This window comes from Meles meles, chromosome 3 (genome assembly GCF_922984935.1).
Source record: "Meles meles chromosome 3, mMelMel3.1 paternal haplotype, whole genome shotgun sequence".
Taxonomy (NCBI): domain Eukaryota; kingdom Metazoa; phylum Chordata; class Mammalia; order Carnivora; family Mustelidae; genus Meles; species Meles meles.
This window is the reverse complement of record NC_060068.1, coordinates 38,056,112-38,078,185: the sequence shown is the minus strand read 5'-3', so window position 1 is coordinate 38,078,185 and position 22,074 is coordinate 38,056,112. Positions and strand designations below refer to the sequence as shown.

The 22,074-nt window shown below is 37.1% G+C and overlaps 1 protein-coding gene across 2 annotated transcripts in view; it reads right to left on the bottom strand.

Moving 5' to 3' along the window:
- Positions 1 to 8,249: 8,249 nt before the first annotated feature.
- AP3S1 (adaptor related protein complex 3 subunit sigma 1) overlaps positions 8,250 to 22,074 on the bottom strand; it is an 82,422-nt gene continuing 68,597 nt past the window's right edge. Inside the window, exons 5-7 of one of the 2 annotated variants that reach the window (XM_045999358.1) lie at positions 17,798 to 17,905; positions 14,673 to 14,713; positions 8,753 to 8,863 (exon numbers count right to left, since the gene is read on the bottom strand). In XM_045999358.1, the coding sequence (XP_045855314.1) occupies positions 14,678 to 14,713; positions 17,798 to 17,905 (144 nt within the window). In that variant the 3' untranslated portion in view covers positions 8,753 to 8,863; positions 14,673 to 14,677. Of the gene's footprint in view, positions 8,864 to 14,672; positions 14,714 to 17,797; positions 17,906 to 22,074 lie in introns of both variants that reach the window. The other variant, XM_045999357.1, reaches the window with a different exon arrangement.

Sequence of the window (22,074 nt, the reverse complement as noted above, 5' to 3'; positions counted from 1 at the left end):
CCTTCCCACTACTCTGTTCAAGTTCCCATGGTACCAACACTGTAGTGGCCAGGATCAGAGGCATGCTGACACTCCGCTGAGTCATTCTCTTTGGTAGTAGAGTGTCTCTTCTGTGACATTATCTCTGATGGATAACACACGATTTACAGTCTTTGGGCTTTCATGCTCATTCCTATGGATCTAGTCACATGGCTTTTCCCCAAACCTCCTCATCCTTCATCTTCCAAGCTTTCTCTTACCACGCCTTTGGCTAATTAGTCAAACCATCAGCTGCTGCCTATGAATCCTTGGGCCACTTTTCACACAGTGGATGTCCATGTATACAACCCAAAGCTCTGTGCACGGGAAGGATTTCTCTTCACCATTATCTTTCCGGGGAGCTAAAGGAGAAGCGCTGGTCAATAGCAGAAAATGAAACTGGGGCGAGGACTTGTGCGGCTCATCTGTGCCGTCTGGCCCCATCCTCTCCCATGGACCACTTGCATCTTCCTACACATTGTGGCCAGGCCCACCTAATTTAATGAAACTGTGGGTCTGGCAGATCCTACCTCCAATCTGGAGGTATGATCATTTCCTAGATCAGATGCTTATCTCAACCAGGGCCCAGTAGCACTCAAGAACTGTATTTAAAAGGATGTGTAATTTTGCACTGCAGGGGACAAGGTTTGGTTGCAGGACAAGGTATGGGATTTTATTGCAGGATCTCATCATCCTCGTTGTTATCAGGAAGTTCATGTTATAATTCTCTAGCTGAGTCATGTCACAGACCCACAAGCCTTGTTCCGTCACTGACACCTCCTATGTCATTGGGTCTGTCAGGCAATGTGGTCCAAGAGGAACATTCACTTGTTTTGCAACCTGGAGCTATGGGAGATCCCTCTTCTGTTCTGGGCCTCACTCAAAGCTAGAAGCTCTTTGTGTAAATGGACGGAACAGTATTCCCAGTATTCCCATGAAATATGCTGCCTCCAGAGGCTGAAAGGTCTACCAATCTGTTTGGTAGAATGGGGGAGTTGTGAAATTCCTACTGACTTTGAAAGGGATATCCTGAAATATCCTAGCTCACTGGATCCCTAAAAATGTCCTGATTATGGTGGGCCCCTGATTCTTCATAGGCCACATCTATCACCATCCAGGGCATGTATCTTCAAGGCCTTCAATGCGCTTGCAACTCCCTGTTCATCCAGCTCAAGTAACACCGTGTTATCGGTATATGAACCAATGTGGTATCAGGTTAGCTGAGGATCCAGACCCTTCGTGACTGTATTATTATTGAGGGCAGCTGAGTTAAAAACATTCATGTTTTTAACATGTTGTGTCCCCATAACATCAACTTTCTGTCCCTCCTAACGGGTGGAAAAGAAGGCATTTACCAGATCGGTGGCCACATTCCAACCACGTGAGGCCTGGTTAACCTCCCCAAGGAGGTTACCACATCAGGCACAGCAGCTACAGTGGGAGCTACAACTCGGTCAAGTAGTAGATCACCCTCCAAGATCCATTTGTAGGGAACAGACTAGACGATTCAGGGGATACACAATGGAGACCACCGTTCTTGAACCACTTAGGGTCTTCAAGTGCGGCACTTCAACTTTCTCATCTACCCAAGATGTAGTATTGCGATTTACTTCCTATCTTGGCTGAGAGTATAGAGGTAATTTCAAGGCTTCCCCGGAGCCTTCCTTTCTATAGTAGCTCTTACTCCACAGACTAAGGAACCACTGGGATTATATTTTTTCCCCACTGTGTCGATGCCAGTTAGATATATTCAGGGATGGGGAAAATGACCGCCAGGTGGATTTTTGAATCCCTGTGGACTAGGACCTAGACCTGGGCCAGGACTGAATTTATTACCTAGCCCCTATACGACCCTTCTGTAATACGGGCAAAGGCACATGGTGTCTGATTCCTAGTTATCATTGTCACTTTGGAAACTGTGCCTGATACTACTCAGAATATTGGGTATTTTTCCATTTCCCAGTGTATGGTTACCATTAAGTCCCTTTGGGGAAGCATACCATACATAGGCACATGCCATGGTAAGCAGGATCCCTCCCTCCTGGAGATTTGGTATTTTTTTTTTAAATATTTTACTTATTTATCTGACAGACAGAGATCACAAGTAGGCAGAGAGGCAGGCAGAGAGAGAGAGGGAAGGAAGCAGGCTCTCCGCTGAGCAGAGAGCCCGATTCGGGGCTCGATCCCAAGACTCTGGGATCATGACCTGAGCTGAAAGCAGAGGCTTTAACCCACTGAGCCACCCAGGTGCCCCTGGAGATTTGGTATTTCTGTCAGAGAGTGGGATCTGGGTCTGAGAACTGGCTCAGGGTCGAAATCTGGATAAGAGTTCATGGCTTTTTTTTTTTTTTTAAGATTTATTTATTTGACAAAGAGATCACAAGTAGGCAGAGAGGCAGAGAGAGAGAGAGAGAGAGAGAGAGGGAGAAGCAGGCTCCCTCCTGAGCAGAGAGCCCGATGCGGGGCTCCATCCCAGGACCCTGAGATCGTGACCTGAGCCGAAGGCAAAGGCTTAACCCACTGAGCCACCCAGGTGCCCCAGTTCATGGCTTTTTATTGTGGTGGGTGCTCTTGGCCTCCTGATCATCCATTTTAAAAAATTTCTTTTGACCATACAGATTGGCCAATGCCCTTAAGAGCCAACCATTTATCTTGTACCTACTGAAGCTGTGTTCCATTAACCATCTCTGCAAAGCGACAGACCTGCTCTCTGCAAACAGGACCTTTGGCTGTCAGCTACTCTGGCCTTGTAGTTCTTTAAGATAATTTACCCACATTGCTCCTGACAGTTAAGTGACATAATAAGGATCTATTATTGCAGGATCTCATCATCCTCACTGTTACCAGGGCTCAACTCTGTAACAGCTATTTCCTACCATCAGCCCTGGCTTTCAGAAGACAGCCTGTACTGAGCTTCTAAATGATGCCGATCCTTTAAACAGAACATTCCTTGTTGCTTGGGTGTATGAAGGAATCTCTGTGTTCACAGTCTTATATTACACAGTATTATTGAGTCTAATGTACACACGCCCTTAAACTTCTTTGATCCCTCCTTCCCCTTGTCTGCCTTGGAAGTTCTGTGATACTTAGCTGGGCCAAGCTAAGTGGCTAATAAGGCTTCTAAGAACTACCCTACCTGTGTATCAGCACCGTCTCCCTGGGTCTCTGCCGGAGTTAAATCTTTTATCATTGGAAAGTGCTTACATATAAATAAACACTCTCTCATCCAACTTTATGTTCTTTCCCCCTTGCCCCAGAATCCTCAGGATCCAGGCTCCTCATATGTACTCACTCTCGGCTCCTTTGAGTTTATTTGGATGAGGTTCTACGGCAACCCAGCAGGCCTACCACCTGACTGAGACGTGTACTGGGTCTTCTTCACTCTAGTTATTGGCTTAGTGTCAGAGCAGGTGAGGCAATCCTGAGCAGGTACATGTTATCCTGGGATGCAGAAGTTAACGTATCCTCTTCAACAAGGGAGACGAAGGCAGTGAGCGGAAGCTTAACAGGAAGAAGGGGGCTACTTCTGCAGGTCCATATCCAAGATTTTCGGGTTCATGAACCCAGATGTCCTCATCTCAAGTTTCAGGTCCTACTTCTTTCCAACCGTGTCCCTGACCTTGGCTTAGCAGACATGATGGTGCTGGAATCCAATCTTCTCTTGAGCTCTGCCAATCTTAAATGCCAATCTGCCGTGGTCCTCAGCACCTTCCATCTTCCAGCTGCATGAGATGAGAGGCTTTATAGGCTGTCAAGGAGGCCCTCTGGCTTTTCATACGCAGCCTTTAATTGATTAATCACCTTCAGCATTTCTCGAGTGCACTGACCGCCCCCAACAACCAACATCCAATTCCATACTCTTTGTAATTTCTACTTCTCTTGAACTTCTCCGAGGCCTCAGACATTGACCGTACCAGAGCATTCCCAGTATCCCATTCCAGTTAAGCATCAGTGAAAGTTTCAACAATAACATTGCCACGGTGGTGGTCCATGCTCCGTGTTCCACCGGTAACGGGATCCTCCTTTGGCAACCTGCCGGTGCATGATCTGGCTCCAAAGTCTCATGGCAGAATCTGTTTCCTGAGACCATTCTTGGCTTTTGCTGCCTTAGATGGGCTTCCCTGAAAAGACAGACTGAGACGGAGATTTGCATGCAAGACATCCACCGTGGTATGCCATCGGACTCAAAACCTGTGTCTGTTGGAAGTATGATGGGGCAGACAAAAAAAGTAGCAGTGCAGTCACAACAAAGGTCTCAGCTGGCCTCACTGGAGCTGGGATGGCCTCTCAGAGCTGTGCCGTCTTAGACGAAGGGGCTGGGTTGTTTTTTTTTTTTTTTTTTTTTAAGATTTTATTTATTTATTTGACAGAGAGAGATCACAACTAGGCAGAGAGGCAGGCAGAGAGAGAGGAGGAAGCAGGCTCCCTGCCAAGCAGAGGGGGCTGGGGTTTTATAACCTGGATGTACGATGTGTTTGGAGAAGAGTCGGGACTTAGGTGAATGAACAGTCTTCAGCTGCTGGATATTCAAATAGCAATTCTGCTGAGTGTGCTCAGCCACCAACTCTGCCAGCAGCTGAGGGAATGAGTGCTCCAGTCCTAAAGGATGCACCCAAGAACCTTCTGAGAATTCTGTTTCTATCCCCAAATTTCTGCCGTTTCCTCCCTCTCACTATTGATAATATTTTAAAAAACATATAGTGTATCCTTCCACTTAAAAATACTAATACATGCATACACTATATACACACACACTTTTTGGGGGGGGTAATTGGCAGCCTACTGTGATGGTTAATTTTGTGTGTTAACTTGACTGGGCCACAGGGGTGCCCAGACATTTGCTTAAACATTGTGGATGTTTCTGTGAGGGTTTTTAGTTGAAATTAACATTTAAGTCAGTATACTGAGTGAAGCAGAGAGCTCTCCCCAGTGTGGGTGGGCCTCGCCCAATCAGTCAAAGACACGAATCAAATAAAAAGGCTGACCCTCACCCAAGTAAGAGAGAATTCCTCCTGCCTGTCTTCAAACTGGGACACTGGCTTTTTCCTCCCTTCAGAATCGAACTGACTTTTATAATAAATCTCTCATGTTATTTTAAAAATATCACCAACACCATGGTTTTATTTAAGGAGATTTATTAAAAGCAATTGGCCCACATGATTACAAAGGCTGACAAGCCCCAAGATCCACAGAGTGAGTCAGCAATCTGAAATTTAAGAGAGCCGAAGATGAAGTTCCAGTCCAAGTCTGAGGACCTGAGAGTCAGGAGAGCCAAGTGGTGTAATTCCAGTCTAAGACCCAGGATAAACTGATGCGTCAGTTTTTCTGAAGGCACGAAAAAGCTGATATTCCAATTTGAAGACAGGTAGAAGGAAATCTCTCTTATTTGGATGTGAATCCGCCCTTTTATTCTATTCAGGCCTTCAACCGACTGGACAAGGCCCACCCACATTAGGAAGAACAATCCCCTTTACTCAGCCTATTGATTTAAATGCTGTTCATCTTACTATACAGTAAGTCTCCAACTTACAATGGTACAAGTTAGAAATTTTCGACTTTATGATGGTGCGAAAGCGGTGTGCATTCAGTAGCAACTGTACTTCCAGTTTTGAATGTTTATCTTTCCCCTGGCTAGTGATATGCAGTACAATACTCTCTTGTGTATCTGGGTAGGCAGCAGTGAGCCCAAGTTCCCAGTCAGCCATGCAATCACCAAGGTAAACCACCCAATACATTTAGGACCGTTCTATCCATATAACCATCCTGTCTTTCACACTCAGTATTCAAGAAACTACATGAGACATTCAACAGTTTATTATAAAATTAGCTTTGTGTGAGCTAATTTTGCCCAACTGTAAACTAACATAACTAACATGATGTTGAACGCTTTTAAGGTTAAGATGTTCATTAGGTTAGGTTTAACAAATGCATTTCTGACTCAGGATATTTTCAACTTATGACTGGTTTATTGAGGAAGATCTATGAATATACAGTCATCCTATTGACTCTATTTCTCTAGAGAAAACCTCGACTACTAATATAATACCATATGTGTTTTTCCATCTTGCTATTTTCACTTAACAGTGTATTCTAGGGAATCAGTCTGTAGCAATGTACACAGCTGTTTCTCATTTGGATAATTCCGTAAGATTCCATAGTGTGGATGTAACCTAGCTTTCCAACCAATCTCCTTCCAAAGGACATCTGGGCCATTCCAGTCTTTTGCTATGATTAGTGTGATAATTACCACAGTTTTACCAGTTCCTTACTGGTAGATATTGAAGGTATCTCCAGTTTACAATTTTTTGCTTTATAAAAAACTGATGCAATACATAGCTTTGTGTATAAAGACACCAAGGATGCTAGAAGACTAGAGTCCTGAGAGTGGGTCATGGGTATGTGTAAAATGTGTATTTTTATTTTAAAAAATTTTCACAAAGTTGGGGTGCCTCAGTGCCTCAGTTGGTTGAGTGTCCGACTCTTGATTTCTGACTCAGGTCATGATCTCATAGGTCATGAGATCGAACCCCCATTGGGGTCCGTGCTCAGTGCAGAATCTGCTTGGGACTCTTTCCCTCTTCCTCTCCCCCCTCCCCTACTCTTGCGCTCGTGTGCTCTCTCTCCCTCCAGAATAAATATATCTTAAAAAAATTTTTTTTTCCACAAAGCTTGGCATATGCTTTAAAAAAAAAATGTTAACGATATATTACATTCCCACCAGCAGTGACAGTTCTCATTCTTCACAACCTCTTCAGCATTGGATGTTGTCACCTGTCCTAATTTTTCTCATATGATGAGTGAAAATAAAATCTAATTGTCCTTTGAACTTGCATTCTCTGACTATTCATGAAATTAAGCATCTCTACCTATTCCTTGGTTAGTAAGATATAAGTAAGACGACCTGCCTCTTTTTACCACTTGTACAATGTTTTGTTTTTCTTACTAGAATATAATGGGAGATGAAATCCTTTCGATTATTTCCTGAGGTAAAACTAGCAACTGGCCCAGAAGTTTACCTAATTTTAGTACATCCTAATCAAGCCCAAACTTAATCTTCTCACAATTTTCCCCCCAAAACAAAGGGAAAAGAAAAAGGGCGGGGGGAGAGCCTGCCAGGCACTATGTGGGGTACTGTTTATAGCTCCCTGAGAGCTGGCACAGTAGGCATTTAAAACACATTTGTCAAATGACCGAAGACCAGGGACCACCTGAATGTTCTGCTTTGCAGAACTTTTACGCATCTCTGAACTGATAGAAATCCTAACAATCGCAGACTGAATATCGATGGCCTCAACAGAAACTCAGTGTTAGATAAATACAATTTAGAAAAAATAAAGTGAACTTTCTTACATCCCAGAGCTCATGGAGTAAAATTCATACATGTCACAAATCTAAGGAAATGTGCCAAAGAGAACATGTGGGAGGACTAAAGCTGTAAAACAACAACAACAAAATACCATCTTGGTCTAACTGGAAGAGGAACTCCATTCATGGTTCAGAAGATAAGACCAAATAAGAAAATGTGGGACAATAATGGGAAATCAGAATAGGAGAGTGTTAAAACTTAAGAAAATACTTTGATTTTGGGATAGAATAGCCAGGTGGAGCCCCATAGGGTTTTGTGTTCAAAAGCAACTAGGTATTTGCCAAAATTATTTTTCATCAACTCAGCAAGAAGGGACCAGATAAAAAATTACACCTATCTGTATAAAGTAGGTTTTGTGATTTCTCAATATGGATTTTATTTATTTATTTTTAAAAGATTTTATTGATTTATTTCTTTGTTTGTCAGAGAGAGAGAGGGAGAACACAAGCAGGTAGAGCAGCAGGCAGAGGCAGCGAGAGAAGCACTTCCCTGCTGAGCAAGGAGCCCGATACGGGACTCGATCCCAGGACCCTGGGATCATGACCTGAGCTGAAGGCAGCAGCTTAACCAACTGAGCCACCCAGGCGTCCCTCTCAATATGGATTTTAGAAAAAGATTTGTCATCTCCCACCTCACATCCGTACACAACGTATTACCTCATACACACCTCTTGACTTGTGAAATAACTGATTTTTAGAATAATTAGTGAGTTTTTGAATATTAAAAAAGTATGAATTAAATAAATCAACACCAACAGCTCTTTAACAGTGATAAAATATACTTTTATTTACTTTGTTGAGTTAGAGGGTCATAAAAAAATTATTGCTAAAGTAGATATCAGGCAAACAGAAAGGTGCTGTAGAAGTCCAGTTACCTTGGAGTTTATTTAAACTAAGAGGAAAAGGTCATAATGTTTTCATGCAATACATACTTGGTTCTTTAAATAACCATTGCGACAAATAACAGAAAGAATTATGGAATGCTGCACTTGTGATCCATACAAAACACCAACATTTTGGATTGTACATAATTTAAAGAAACGTCTCAAACACATTTTGAAATACTGTAGTAGCCAATACACAGAGGCATGCCGTAGGTGGGCACAGGAATGCAGTTTATAAAAGAAAGAGAAACATCACACTGGAACTACTCAATTTCTTCAAAATCACTGAGCAAGAAAAGCAACGTTGAACTTCCATACCGATTTTACACAACTTTTATACAGTACCTTGACTTAAATCCAAGAGCAAAAGTTAAGACTCTCCTCCTCTATTTTTGGTAAACAACTGCATGGTAAACTTAGATGACTTTTCCCCCTGGATTTTACCTGGGAGTGGCCTTTTAAATTTTTTATTTAAAAGAGGGCAGGTTTGGCACTTTTATACTGATGTCACCAATGTTAATATTTCTTGGGATCTCAGGAAGATTCATATTCTTTACAGCTGACACAGCACGGGCTGGAGCTCCTGCTAAGCCAGCCTGTATACAGAAGCAAATAAAAGAAAAAGAAAATGTACAACTCAGGTGTAGCTCATCAAAAACACGAAAAATGGAGGACAATGATAAAAGATTCATATAGCAAGCTCAGAGACCAGATGGTGGTTTGAATTGGTATGGGATGGTTACTTTAAAACTCTAATCTATAAAGAGAAAAAAGTTGACACATTAAAAAATACAGTGAATACATGCAATGATAAGAATGTAAAAACTTAGATACAAATTAGCCTGCACTACTTAGACATCACATCCACTATTCAAATGACAAAAACCAGGTCTTCCCCTGTACCCTGGCTTACTGACTTATGATATAAGCATGAAGCATATTTTACATCAGTTTCCTTTTAAACATCTCTTGCAACAATCGTGATAGATTTGGGGTTTGTTTTTGTTTTGTTTTGTTTTGCTTTTAAAACAGCACTTATTATCAAAATGTGATGTAAAATAAAAACTGAAAGTAACAGATCATACTTGTCTAATTTCTTTACTTAGGGCCAAACCCTTAAAGCATTTCAAAACAACAAATTTTTTAAAAATTTTAATTGCGGAGGCTCCTTTAAATTTTTCTGTGCAAGTTCTAGAACACTGAAGAAAAAAAAAATCAGGCTTTTAAAGTAAAGCCTCAGTCCAAAGAGAACAGTTCTGCCTAAAAATGAAACTGCAACAGGAGGACCTTTCCAACCTTTAATGAGTTAGAAAAAGCTATAATGATTAAAAATACTTTGTCACATAAAGTAGATCCAACAACATAGGTTCAATTTACAATGTATAAATTTGGAGAAAGAACAGCTTAAATGCAAAAGGTATTATTTATGTGAATAAATGAATTTTAAAACTTCTAGTAGCATTAGTGTATAGTATTTCACTTTCATCTTAGGGAAATTTACAATTTGTGAAATAATTTTGAAAGAAAATATGCTTAAAAGAAAAATGCATATATATCATCTTTTTCAAATAGCTTCAACTGTCTTGATACTTTTATGGTTTAAGTTAGATTTAGATTTCATGAATTTTTATTCTGGTGACATAATCAAGGTAACATACATCTGAATTCAGTGGCATACATCATCTTGACAAAAGCAGACAATTAGGTAACAAAAACAAATCTTCCATATATTGAGACAATGTCTGTGTAATTAGAATTACTAGTTTTAATGTCCCTTTTTGAAATTTTAGGGTTTTTTTCTCTTATGTAATCCTACCTCTTTTGTTAATCAAAAGAATAATAATAATAAAGCTGTTACCTGAGAAAAATCTTGACTGATACAAAATAGGCCAGTGTAAACTATTTGCTGAATAAAGGATACAAACATTGTTAAGCAATGAAATAAAAGCCACGGATTATCAACTCAGAATTGGAAATAATAGAAAAAAATCAGTAAAATAGTATTAATAATAGCTATGGTCCATACAGGCAATGATATAAATGAAACACTCCATATCCAATTAAAGAATGAATAGGGCTGGAGCATTCAATTTTTATGATTTAATGGAAGTAAGTTGTTTTCGACTGACCCCTACATTTATACCTACCTGAAGCAATACAGTTGTTTTTATACCCCCCAAAGATGTTGGAGATACGAATAAATACTGTTTAGGGTAACATGACTCATAAGGAAAAGGGTCTTTAATCTGATTATTTCAAGTTCAACGTAGTCTAGCTACCAAAATTTGGAATGGTTTAGGATCAAAGAAGGATCCAGTTCAAAGAGGTTTACCATCTTGTCATACTCAAAGGTATGCTGTCGGCCAAAGAATAAATTATTTTACAAACCTATAGATATCCTGGAGCTAGTATCAGTTTTCCAGGTAGAAGGATTTTGTAATTTTTCTAGTTAAAAAACTAATTTGCCACTATTTTTACTTGGGTGTGTCTTTATAGGGCACAAATGATGAGTAACTATTAAAAAAACTACTGATAAGATATTTGGTACAAATATTTTAAGAGGCATGAATGATTAGAGGATTTTTACTATTGAGATAGAGACAGAGAAAGAGAAGGTAGATAGGTGTGTATGTGTTACTGGATGCTATGATTTTACTTTTATAAACAGTAAAAATAATTTTTTAAGTATTAAATGTCATTGACAAGAAGCCTTCTTTTCCATAAGACCCTGTACCATGAACAGCTAACTTAACTTGAGCAAAGAAAATGAAAACAAAAATGCATCCTGTTAAATTTCTTTAGATTAAGTCGTTTCTTTGTGACCAAACATGGTGTCGACTGTTGGCTGCTAATGAGAATACATAAAGTCAATATAGCAATTGATTTAAATAGCATATATGTGCCAAGTTCTTATAATGTAAAACAAAAAGAAGTTTCTAAGTACAACAAACTACAATTCCTCTAAACATAAGCAGCAAGCCATACACATGCAAAGGATGGCAACTATTCAGAACACGCAAATGAATTAAGAGAATCAAATTATTTCTCAAGCATGTTCAATATTTTTGTGTAGTATGTCATGAATTTAAATGGTAGGGAATAAAAAAATTGTAATGTGCAACTTCAATTTTCAATTAAACTAACATTTTAAGAAATCAGATTTTGCAGACTATAAAATATAAAAAATATAAAAAGAACTGTTGATCAGTAAGTAGATGCTAAACTGAGCTATCTATATATAAAAACTTATGGCTTAAAAATAAAAGATGTCTCAAGTAATCAACACCAGAACTGCTATAAAACAAATTTCATCTTTAGACTTCCATGAAAGTGAAGTCTGAAACATTTTTATGAAAGAATAAAATGTAAAAGAGGTAATTTGCCATTAGGAGGTCAGTGTGCCAAGAGAGAGGTATAAAATAATTTTCATCTTAGTCATGATTTTTTTCAGTAAGATATATTCAAAGCAACAAGATAACTTTTGCTAATTCATTTTTTTGAACACTAAAATTTACAGAAATTAAGCTTACCTGACTTTTTAGTCGTATGTACAATTTAAAATGTAAAATTAAGATATTTCTGACAGTACAACATAGCTCTTAAAGATTTAAGATTATAGTTGACACAAAGCAGAAATAAAAAGAATGAAACCCTACTGGAGAAATAACTTGTTTCCATCTATGTTATTATACTCGAGCACCACCAAAACTGCAGCAACTCCACTAACAAAAATAAATATATGAATCCAAAGCAGTTAAGAGTATGAATTGGATGAAAGAATGAAGTACAGTATATAAAAGAATGGTCATGTTTTCTCTCCCATGAAATTAAATAAATTAACATAATTAAGAGAAAGAAAACAAAATGAAGTCTGCAAGTATACCAAAATGAGGCCAAACAGATAGAAGACTTATACAGACATACTCTCGGAAATTTCAAGCACTTGAATCACAAAGATAGTAATGGATGGATATGATTTGTTTTTGATTTTGTTTTTAAATTGCCAGACCCAAAAATAAACAAAATATGTGCAAGCAAAAGTGAAAAAGCAGCACTACTAAAATATATTACGAAGAATCGGAAGGCTCCCTTTTCCTCATGCAATAAGCAATTAACTTTCTCGAAGGAAAAAGGAAAGAATCTAGATATTTATTTCATCTAAGACATAAAATACCATCCTACCATCTTAAAATATTTTTTCAAGCTTGAAATACAGAGTAAGATGGTAGTGGGAATAGTCTGTACATACTAAAACCTCTACCCACCCCTCTTGCTGGAAGGTGCTACATATGCACATTCATAATCTTGACCTAACAGCAAAGTGAAAGAACATCAACATTAATAAACACAGTATTAAATGGTTTCAGACTCAAAATCATTAACAAAATAATGGCAGTTTCTGAATGTATGTTTTGAGCAAAATAGAAAATTCAGTATTTTAATTTCTGAATGCAAGGCAGAGTAACTTTTAATCTCGGAATCTGTAATAGGCTTGCTCTTTTGCTTTAAGGGCAGTGCTTTTAATACTCCAATTATAAACAAATGGGTTAGAAATGCTAATGACAACCCTCTAGGAAGAACTGTAACATTTTATAAAAATTGTTATCAAAATTAGAATATTTAAAAATTTAAAAACCTTCCAAATTATACAATCCAGTTAATACAATCTTGTTGTAGTTTTAATTTCCAGCACAGCATTTGCCTGTGCAAAATAAATATAGCAGACTAATAATGCCCAATTCATGGATTTAATGTAACTAATTCCAATCATTACACATGAACTCAGGGGTCCTCACCATAATTCTGGAGAAGAACAGAGTGAACTGAATGTCAAGGTAAAAAGCTGAACCAATTCACAAGTTAACTGGCCAGCATCATTGTATTAGGGCCAATTTTCTTATTCTCTAAGCTCTATGAAAATAGATATTTGATTTAAAAAAAGAAGAAGAAAGCTAATTACTAGTTCTAGTGATGGGAGTTAAAGACCCAAGTGGTTCTTTGCTAGAAAATAACAATTTAACATAAAGACCAGAACACAGAAATTGGCAGTGATTTGGATCAGAGGAATAAAGGAGACAATTATGTATTTTCTATTCTAGGGATAAAGTAATAGAGATCTAAGGACCAAAAGTGGTATTCCCAGCTTCATGACAGAGCCTACCATCTTGGGATAAGAAATTAAAAAGCCACCTGTATGTTGTCGCTTCTCAAACACATCCAAGAAAGTAATACTTGAGTGGCTAAAAAAGCAATGCCAAATCTCAGTGGCATTTTTCTAATTAGTAAAGTGGATAATCTAACTTGTTGAATTTACAGATTTTTTTTTCCTCTTTGGGACTTAATAAAGTATTTTCACTTTGAAATTTTTAAATGGAGGCCTATAAGCATTTTCACTTTTCATTTTTGCATGGCTTTGAACAAAAAAAAAAGCTGTTCATTAGCATTTGGATTGAAATTTAAAAAAAGAAAACACAAAAAATTTACACAGTTAACTTAGGTGTGAAAAAAATGCATAGGAAATGCCAGAGAAAATTTAGTTTTATAAAGCTATGAGTCTATTAAAAACATTTTCAATAGGAGGCAATATGCTTTGTAAAAATGTCCAAGGTTAACAATATTTTACTGAGTCTTACTTATTACAGTGTTTAGATGTCAGAAAGCTGCTTCCCTGGAAATCCATTTTATTTTGGTCAAAATATTTAATTCCAATGTTTAGAACATTTAATTTTTAGAACCTTTAATTCAATTTTGGAAGATTTGTTACCTTATACTTTTTCTTGGCCACTTTTAATATGGAACTGAAAACCATTATGTTAAGACTTTGGAACTGAAAACCATTATGTGGGGAAAAGTACTATTTAAAAGTCACTATTCTAAACCTTCATTGCTTTTCACTTTGTACGCAAAACTCTAAAGGTTCAGCTTTTGGTTTTCAAATTCACAGCTTCCAAACCCCAGCAGGCAATTTTATGTTAGAATCCTAATTTAGAAAGATTAGGTTGGGGGGGAACCTCTCTGTGAGAGTTAAATTAATTCCACCATATTATTTTTGAAATAAACTCTACATCTTTATATACAAAGTAAACTGTCATTTCTACAAATGTAGTATGTCAGTTAAATGACGATGTTTAAAAAAAAAAAGAACAAAAAACTTAAACTTTCCTTTTACAATGCAGGCAGACAAAACAGAACAAACATGACATCAATGAAACACTAGTAAAATACAGTAAGTCCAATAAAAGATGAAGAAACTACAAGGAGAAACTAGAATGAAAAATAGGCTACAGGGACTACATGGGTTCATTAACACAAAGAATTTTTGAGTCTGGCCTAAATAATTAATTGCCTTTGACATCATTTTGCTTTCCCTTTGTTAAAGTACAGTTTTCTCAAAGTCAGCAATACCTTGTCTACCTGTCCTGTCTGGGAGATTGAAAGATAAAGGTCTGTAAGAGAGAAGAATGGAAAGAGCTAGAAAGATCAGGATGTTCGGAAAAAAAGAAGACTGACTTTAAAAAAGTAGTGACTATATTCAGACCCATTTATTCATAACATGAAATACATAAAACCTACCAAGTCTCCCCAACCCCACCCCTCTACCTCCACCCCCAGGGAGTCCTTTTATTCCTAGGAAGATTCCTGAGTGCCTCTTAAACTTCCCCCGAATCCCACCAACCTCCCAGCTTAAACCCTCCTTTCCCAAGACCCCAGTGTCATAGTAAACCATTTTTCTGTCAAATCAGGATAGATGAAAATACATTCAGAGCATATCTTAGTTTCTCCTCTCTTTAAAGATCTGGGAGGTCTTTGCTTCTACCTGTCTAGGTTATTAGGAATTAAACTGGTCCACTTTCCACTGTCACCAGAAATATGCTACCTTTAAACCAAAATAATAAAATCTTTGATTTCTGACAAAGTAAAGTCACCTAGGTATATCCATGTTGTATCTTTAAAGTTGTATCTTAATTATTCTCAGGCTGATTTTTAAAAGATAAATGCTATTCTCAATACCATTTAAATTAATCTTAAAAGAATGATAACCAGGTCTTTTCATCAACCATGATATTCTGAATTTTAATTATTTCTTGACAAGTTTTTGCTTGCATAATAAATTTTAACTAAAATTTAAGGAAGGCTCAGATTAATTAAAGTTTATAATGTGTTCTCAAATAATTTTATATCATTCTGCAGTCATATATTTGGTATATATATATCCAGTTTAAGTAACATGGAAATGGGATCCGTACTGAAAACTCTAACATTCCAATGTATCTAGAATAAAGGTGGTAGTCTTCCAAACATTTTACAAAAATTACTGAAGAATAACACAAAGCCAACATTATTTTGGCATAATTTTTTAAAACAGTGATAACGAGTAAATGGCCTCACTTTGACTCAAAATCCTACTTTATAACTAAAATAGTAGCAGACATCACATATAGAGAAGCACGTGATAAAAAACATAATGTTGTGGTCTATTCCCAGACTCAAAATATATTTCCTAGTAGAGGAGAAAAATTAACTTGTAGTAGGTAACAACTAACTACACAAGTTAAAAGATGATCAGTGGATGAAAAATATCAGTACTTTTTCCACCAGTATTAAAACCATTTTAAACAGAATTGTTTCTGTGAGGAGATTTTTTTAAGTTACAGTATTCTTAAAACTATTTCCATTGAAAATGTAAAATTTTGTATTTTACTGCTCTTTCTTTACAGATAAGGAAAAAATGCCTCATTAGCCAAGTGTTACTGGACAATCAGAAAGCAAATACCCATTATGCAATTATTATAGGTTCTTCATAGGTCCTTTTGTCAGTATGTTAATAGCAAACCAAGGACAAAAAAGAAAAAAATAAAAAAGAGGACACCACCAATGAAAAGAAGTTAAAAACCTGGAATATGACCATTCCAGACAAAAGGTCAATATATTTTTTACAGATGATTACACAGAAGTCACAAATTCCCACACACCCATTCATTTCTGACTGATTATTAAAGGATTATGTCACTGTCTCTTGGCATTTAGAATATATATCCATAGGTTTTTTTAAAGCAAGTCTGCACAAATTACATAAAACTTCGAGTTTTATGTAACTTAAAACTTTAATAGCTCAGAGGTTATAGTAAATCTTTTATTATACTAAATGAGACAAACCAACTACACTAAATAAAATTGTGAGTTCTTTTCCTTGTCCTAAAACAAAACTTTCTGTATTAATCTCATTTGTTTTCCCTTTTCAAAACCCAGTATTTTAAAAATTGGCTGTAGGATACACCAAATATAAGTAGTTATTTAAGAGTCATCATTATAAGTCTCTCCTTTAGGCAACTCACAGGGATGGTAAATTGAGTTATAGAGAAATGCTGGACTATTTCACTTTAAAAGAGAACACTGGAAAATATTTTTCTACAAGCTTCGACTGTTTCTAACCCTGAGATTTTGGATTTAGCCATCTTCCTGTGTTTCATTCAATTCCAGTGAACATAGCATTATGTTAAATTGATCCTTTAAAATGCCAACAAGATAAAAATTCTTTAGAACTCACCTGCTGTAAATATTTTTAATACCTTGCTGCTTTTACAGTAGTAACCACTGTAAATCAACCAAGCACCTGAGCTGGTATTAATAATTATAAATAAAATTTATTTTTCTAGTCTTAGTTATGACTATAAATATGAAAGGTAACGAGTATAGTGCTGAATGACATGTCAAAACCGTTCATCTTTCTAAACTTCTGCTAGAGCAACAAGAACTACAGTGGCTCAGTTATAATACTTGTTACTGATACTCAATCTAATACTGAGGAAAGAGTCACAAAAATTCTAAAGTAGGATTTTACACAACGCTCAAGTGCTGGTTGATCCTCATGCACCTCATCTAACAGCACAAAGCTAATAAGCACATGTAACTAACCAAATCTTCCTCCTACAGAATACAGAAAAAGCCATGAACTCATGTATCATTTTATAAAATATGTGACACGTAGCCAGCTTGCCAGTGACCTCTGGAAGGATCCAGAATTAAAAGATCAAGGCAATGAATTTCTTTTTTCAGTGTTCACTCAGGCTTGCAAAGCACCAGGTAGAACACTACTTCCTCATGAGAATTCCATTTCCTCTCCTTTCCTTTTCCAGAAATAGTTCTGTGACACCAAAATTATCTATCTTTAAAATATCAGGTCTAAGATTTCCTTGATGATTGATTGCTAAGGTTTTGTAGAGCAAATACTGATTTCATTATTTAAACGCACAGTTTCTTTTTTAAGCTGTTAAGAATCTGGAATTGTGTTTATTACCCAAGGCAGTTACGACCGTGGTTAAAAAGAGAACATGAAACTATCAGGTAGTTAGTAGTCACAAAACATTTAACATACTAAGATACATATATTCCATTTTTAAAAAAACTGAATAAGCCTATCAGCTGTATTTAAGGGTGATACTGAAGGACAAACAGTGAAAGCTACACATCATGCATAATTTATGATCATGCTTACTACCTCCACCAACCAGAGAGCTTTCCATTCTTACCTCAGATTTCTCCAGCTTATTTTGTGCATCAATTTGAGTAACAATCTCATTCATGTTGGTCTCCAGTACCATTCCCCCCATCACCATTTCTGCAAGAATATTGTGAACCTAAAGGGAAAAATAATATACGACTATAAAGAAAATTCACTACAAAAATGTTTCATCATTCCAGTAGCTTTTGTTTCAAACACTGCTGTGACTAGTTCATAAGTATGAAGCGTAAAATAAAAATAATTTGGAGGGCTCACAATCCACGTTTGTTACTACTATACAGCCTGAGACAGTTACATAACCTCATTAAGTCTTAGTTTAATGGGCCCTAAAACATATTAATAGTGTCTTCTTCCTAGACTGTTGAAAGGATTAAATGAGGTTATCCCTGGAAGTGCTGAGAACAAAGTAAATGAGCAATAAACACTACCTATAACTATAACCAGTTTAATGTTTAAGAAGTATCTAAAATGGCCTTTTATGCCAGATTCTTGGCCAGTAATTATTAAGTTGTTTTATACTCAAGGCATTTAATGAAGATCTGTGCCACTGTAACAAGCTCCTGATTGAAATAAAGTAAAATTTCTTATTATTGCGGGTATTTTAATAATGTTTTTGTCCCAAATACCTCCTAGTTTTTTTATCATCAAATATACAATCTTACAGTGACTAAAAATAGCATCTTCCACTGGGGAGAAGAAATATAATCCAGGTGTTTTTTTCACAGGTAGTTACTGAATCAAAAATCACCAACTCAAAGGTGAATTAGGGTATCACAGAATAGCATACTTTGCTATAATTTTTTAAAAACAATGTGGTGGTATAAGAATGGAGACTCTGAAATTAGGTATGAATACTGACTCTACCATGAGTTAGTTGTATGCCCTTCAGCACGCATACAACTGTTACCTTATCTGTGAAACAGAGATAATAGTAGTATAGACACCTCATCCAGTCATTATAAGGTTTAAAAAAATTGATGCACTATGGACTCTGAAAAACAACTAGAGGGTTATGAAGGGGCGGCGGGGGGGTGGGGGGGTTGGGAGGTTGAGGGACCAGGTGGTGGGTAATGAGGAGGGCACGTACTGCATGGAGCACTGGGTGTGATGCCAAAACAATGAACACTGTTATGCTGTAAATAAACAAATAAAAATAAATAAATTAAAAAAAAAATTGATGCAAAGTATTTGCATTGTACCTAAAAGATACTATAAAGTAATTTTATTTTAAGATTTATTTGTTTTAGAGAGAGAGGGTGCGAACATGGGGTTAGGAGCAGAGGAAGAGAAAGAATTCCAAGGAGACTCCCTGCTGAGGGCAGAGCCAGACACAGGGCTCCACCCCAGGACCCTGAGATCATGACCTGAGTCAAAATCAAGAGTGGGCTGCTTAACCTACTGAGCCACCCAGGTGCCCCCAGTAATTTTATTTTAAGCAAAAACTGGTTTTGGTTAAATAGATAATTATCAAATTCGATTTTCATTCCTTTTTAAGACTTCATGCAAATGTACACATGATTTTTAAATCCTATCATCATTTACTAATTTTTCATTTTGGAAAGATGAACACCTCACATACAACTCTTGAAGAAAGAACTATAGAAATTACTTTTCCTAGCAAACAAAACCAGAAACCAAAATTGTTTTAAAAACTAGTGCTAAAAAAATAAAAACTAGCGCTGAATATCATCACTCCTAACTGCTATCCCTTTTGTGACTAAATACCACTTATTGAAATGATGTTTTGGTGCTGCACTTAGGGTATTTAATTCTCACATTAACCTTTGTTACAGTTAAGAAAATAAACCAGCTTACTCAAGACACAAACAAATATGTAGCAAACGAACAATTAAAACCTAAGTCTGAGTGACCCAAGTCCCATTCTTTGCTTTCTTCTGTTAACACTAATACATGAAATCGATACAGCAAATTAATTTTTAGTCATAATCTATGAAGATTCAATTAAAGGTCAAGAAGGTGATTGGATGATAAAATATAATTACCCTACGACAGCTAACAAGTATCATATGGAGAAAGTGTTCAGAAAGAAAGCCCATGGCCAGCGACATTAAGACTTCTGTTTTATCAGAACTTTCCCTTTTTTTTTTTTTTGAAAGATTTATTTATCTCTGACAGATAGAGATCACAAGTAGGCAGAGAGGCAGGCAGAGAGTGAGGGGAAGCAGGCTCCCCACTGAGCAGAGAGCTGTTGTGGGGCTGGATCCCTGGACCCTGAGATCATGACCTGAGCCAAAGGCAGAGGCTTAACCCACTGAGCCCCCCCAAGCGCCCCTCCCTCTTCTTTTTAAAACAAATTCTCACAAGAAAGCACAATTTGTAATGCTGATAAAAGTGCAGCAACTCCAGTGAATCTTAGACCACTGCATCAAAAACTAATGATGTGGGGCACCTGGGTGGCTCAGTGGATTAAGCTGCTGCCTTCCGCTCAGGTCATGATCTCAGGGTCCTGGGATTGAGCCCCGCATCCAGCTCTCTGCTCCGCAGGGAGCCTGCTTCCTCCTCTCTCTCTGCCTGCCTCTCTGCCTACTTGTGATCTCTCTCTCTGTCAAATAAATAAATAAAATCTTTAAAAAAAAACAAACTAATGATGTATTTTATGGTGACTAACATAACACAATAAAAATTAAAACAAACAAACAAAAAGTAGAGCAACTCCACCAAACCCCACCTTGCTCAGGCTTATACATTTACTACTGCCTTTCCAGAAATATCTCAGAAACACATGTAGATTAGTGGAAGCCATAGAGTTCAGTATTATAGAAATGTTTACAAAGGTTAGAGGTATTAAAATATGAGTAGCCTGCAAATGTGGGTCATACTCAAGAAATACTAAGAACATATGTCAACTTAATAAGGACTAAGATGTAATTTTGTCCTCAAAGTAAAAATAACTCCTATGAAAGCAAATTCAGAAACCTCAAGAAGATAAAAAAATACAAATCTCACTTGTATTTAGCCTGTGAGCTAAATCCTTAAGCACAATCGCATTTATTAGAAATATAATATATATATTTATTAGAAATACAATATATAAATATAATAAATGCCAAAAGGATATATTCTAGGTGAGGAGGTAGAAATTCCAAAGATTAACAGTATGGGAATGAGAATTACCAATTGGGAGATGAATCCAACATTATTAAGGTCATGGTATTCAAATAAGGTATGGAGGGATCATCTAGAAGTTATCTAGTGACAGAAAACTTCATATTCTAATAACTGGGAGGAATTTTTGGCAGACTTAATAAGAGAAAGAAGATGATAAAAGCTTTGCTTTAGAGAGTGCAGGGGCACCTGGGTGGCTCAGTGGGTTAAGGCCTCTGCCTTCGGCTCAGGTCATGATCCCAGCGTCCTGGGACAGAGCCCCAAGTCAGGCTCTCTGCTCAGCGGGGAGCCTGCTTCCCTTCCTCTCTCTCTCTGCCTGCCTCTCTGCCTACTTGTGATCTCTGTCTGTCAAATAAATAAATAAAATCTTAAAAAGAGAGAGAGAGAGAGAGAAAGTGCACAAGAGAGGGGTGGGCAGAGGGAAAGGAAGAGAGAGAATCTCAAAAAGGCTCCACACCCAGCAAGGAGCCCAACATGGGGCTGGATCTCACAACCCTGAGATCAGGACCTGAGTTAAATCAGAAATCGGATGCTTAACCAACTGAGCCACTCAGGTGTCCCTTACTTAAAACAGATTTTAATGGAAATAAAAGGGTGACATTATGCTTGAAATATAATTCATCTACTAAATTGCTTTGATGTTTACCTAACATAAAGGTTCAATGGGCTTTTTCTTGAATTTTCATAGGTATTTAAGTGTTTTTAAAAACTAGCAAATGCCACATTAGTCATGTATTTTTGCTTGTTTGTTTTTAACCATATATGTCCGATCTACCCAACTCCATACTTCTTCTAGGTCTCTCTATTCAAAGATAATCACAGTTTTTTCGATCTTAAACAGGTTTCCCCCACTTTCCCAAAGTTCCCCTTACACCCTTCACTTTTAAAAAAGACCTACATTATTCATACCTGCTTTTGCTAACAAAGAAAACCAAAGAGAATTTTCCCTTCTATGGAAGGGTAATTGCTTCTTTACTTTAAGCCACTTTGGCTTACAAAATGTTTCAAAGGAACACTACGTTTTGTACAAGAGAAACCTGCATATCCTTCATGAAAACTTCTTAAGCATATACTTGTTATGTGTGTGTAAAGGTAAGTCTAATTTACACAAATGAGATCATGTAACATAAACTCACAGTTCTGCAAGAGAATAAAGAA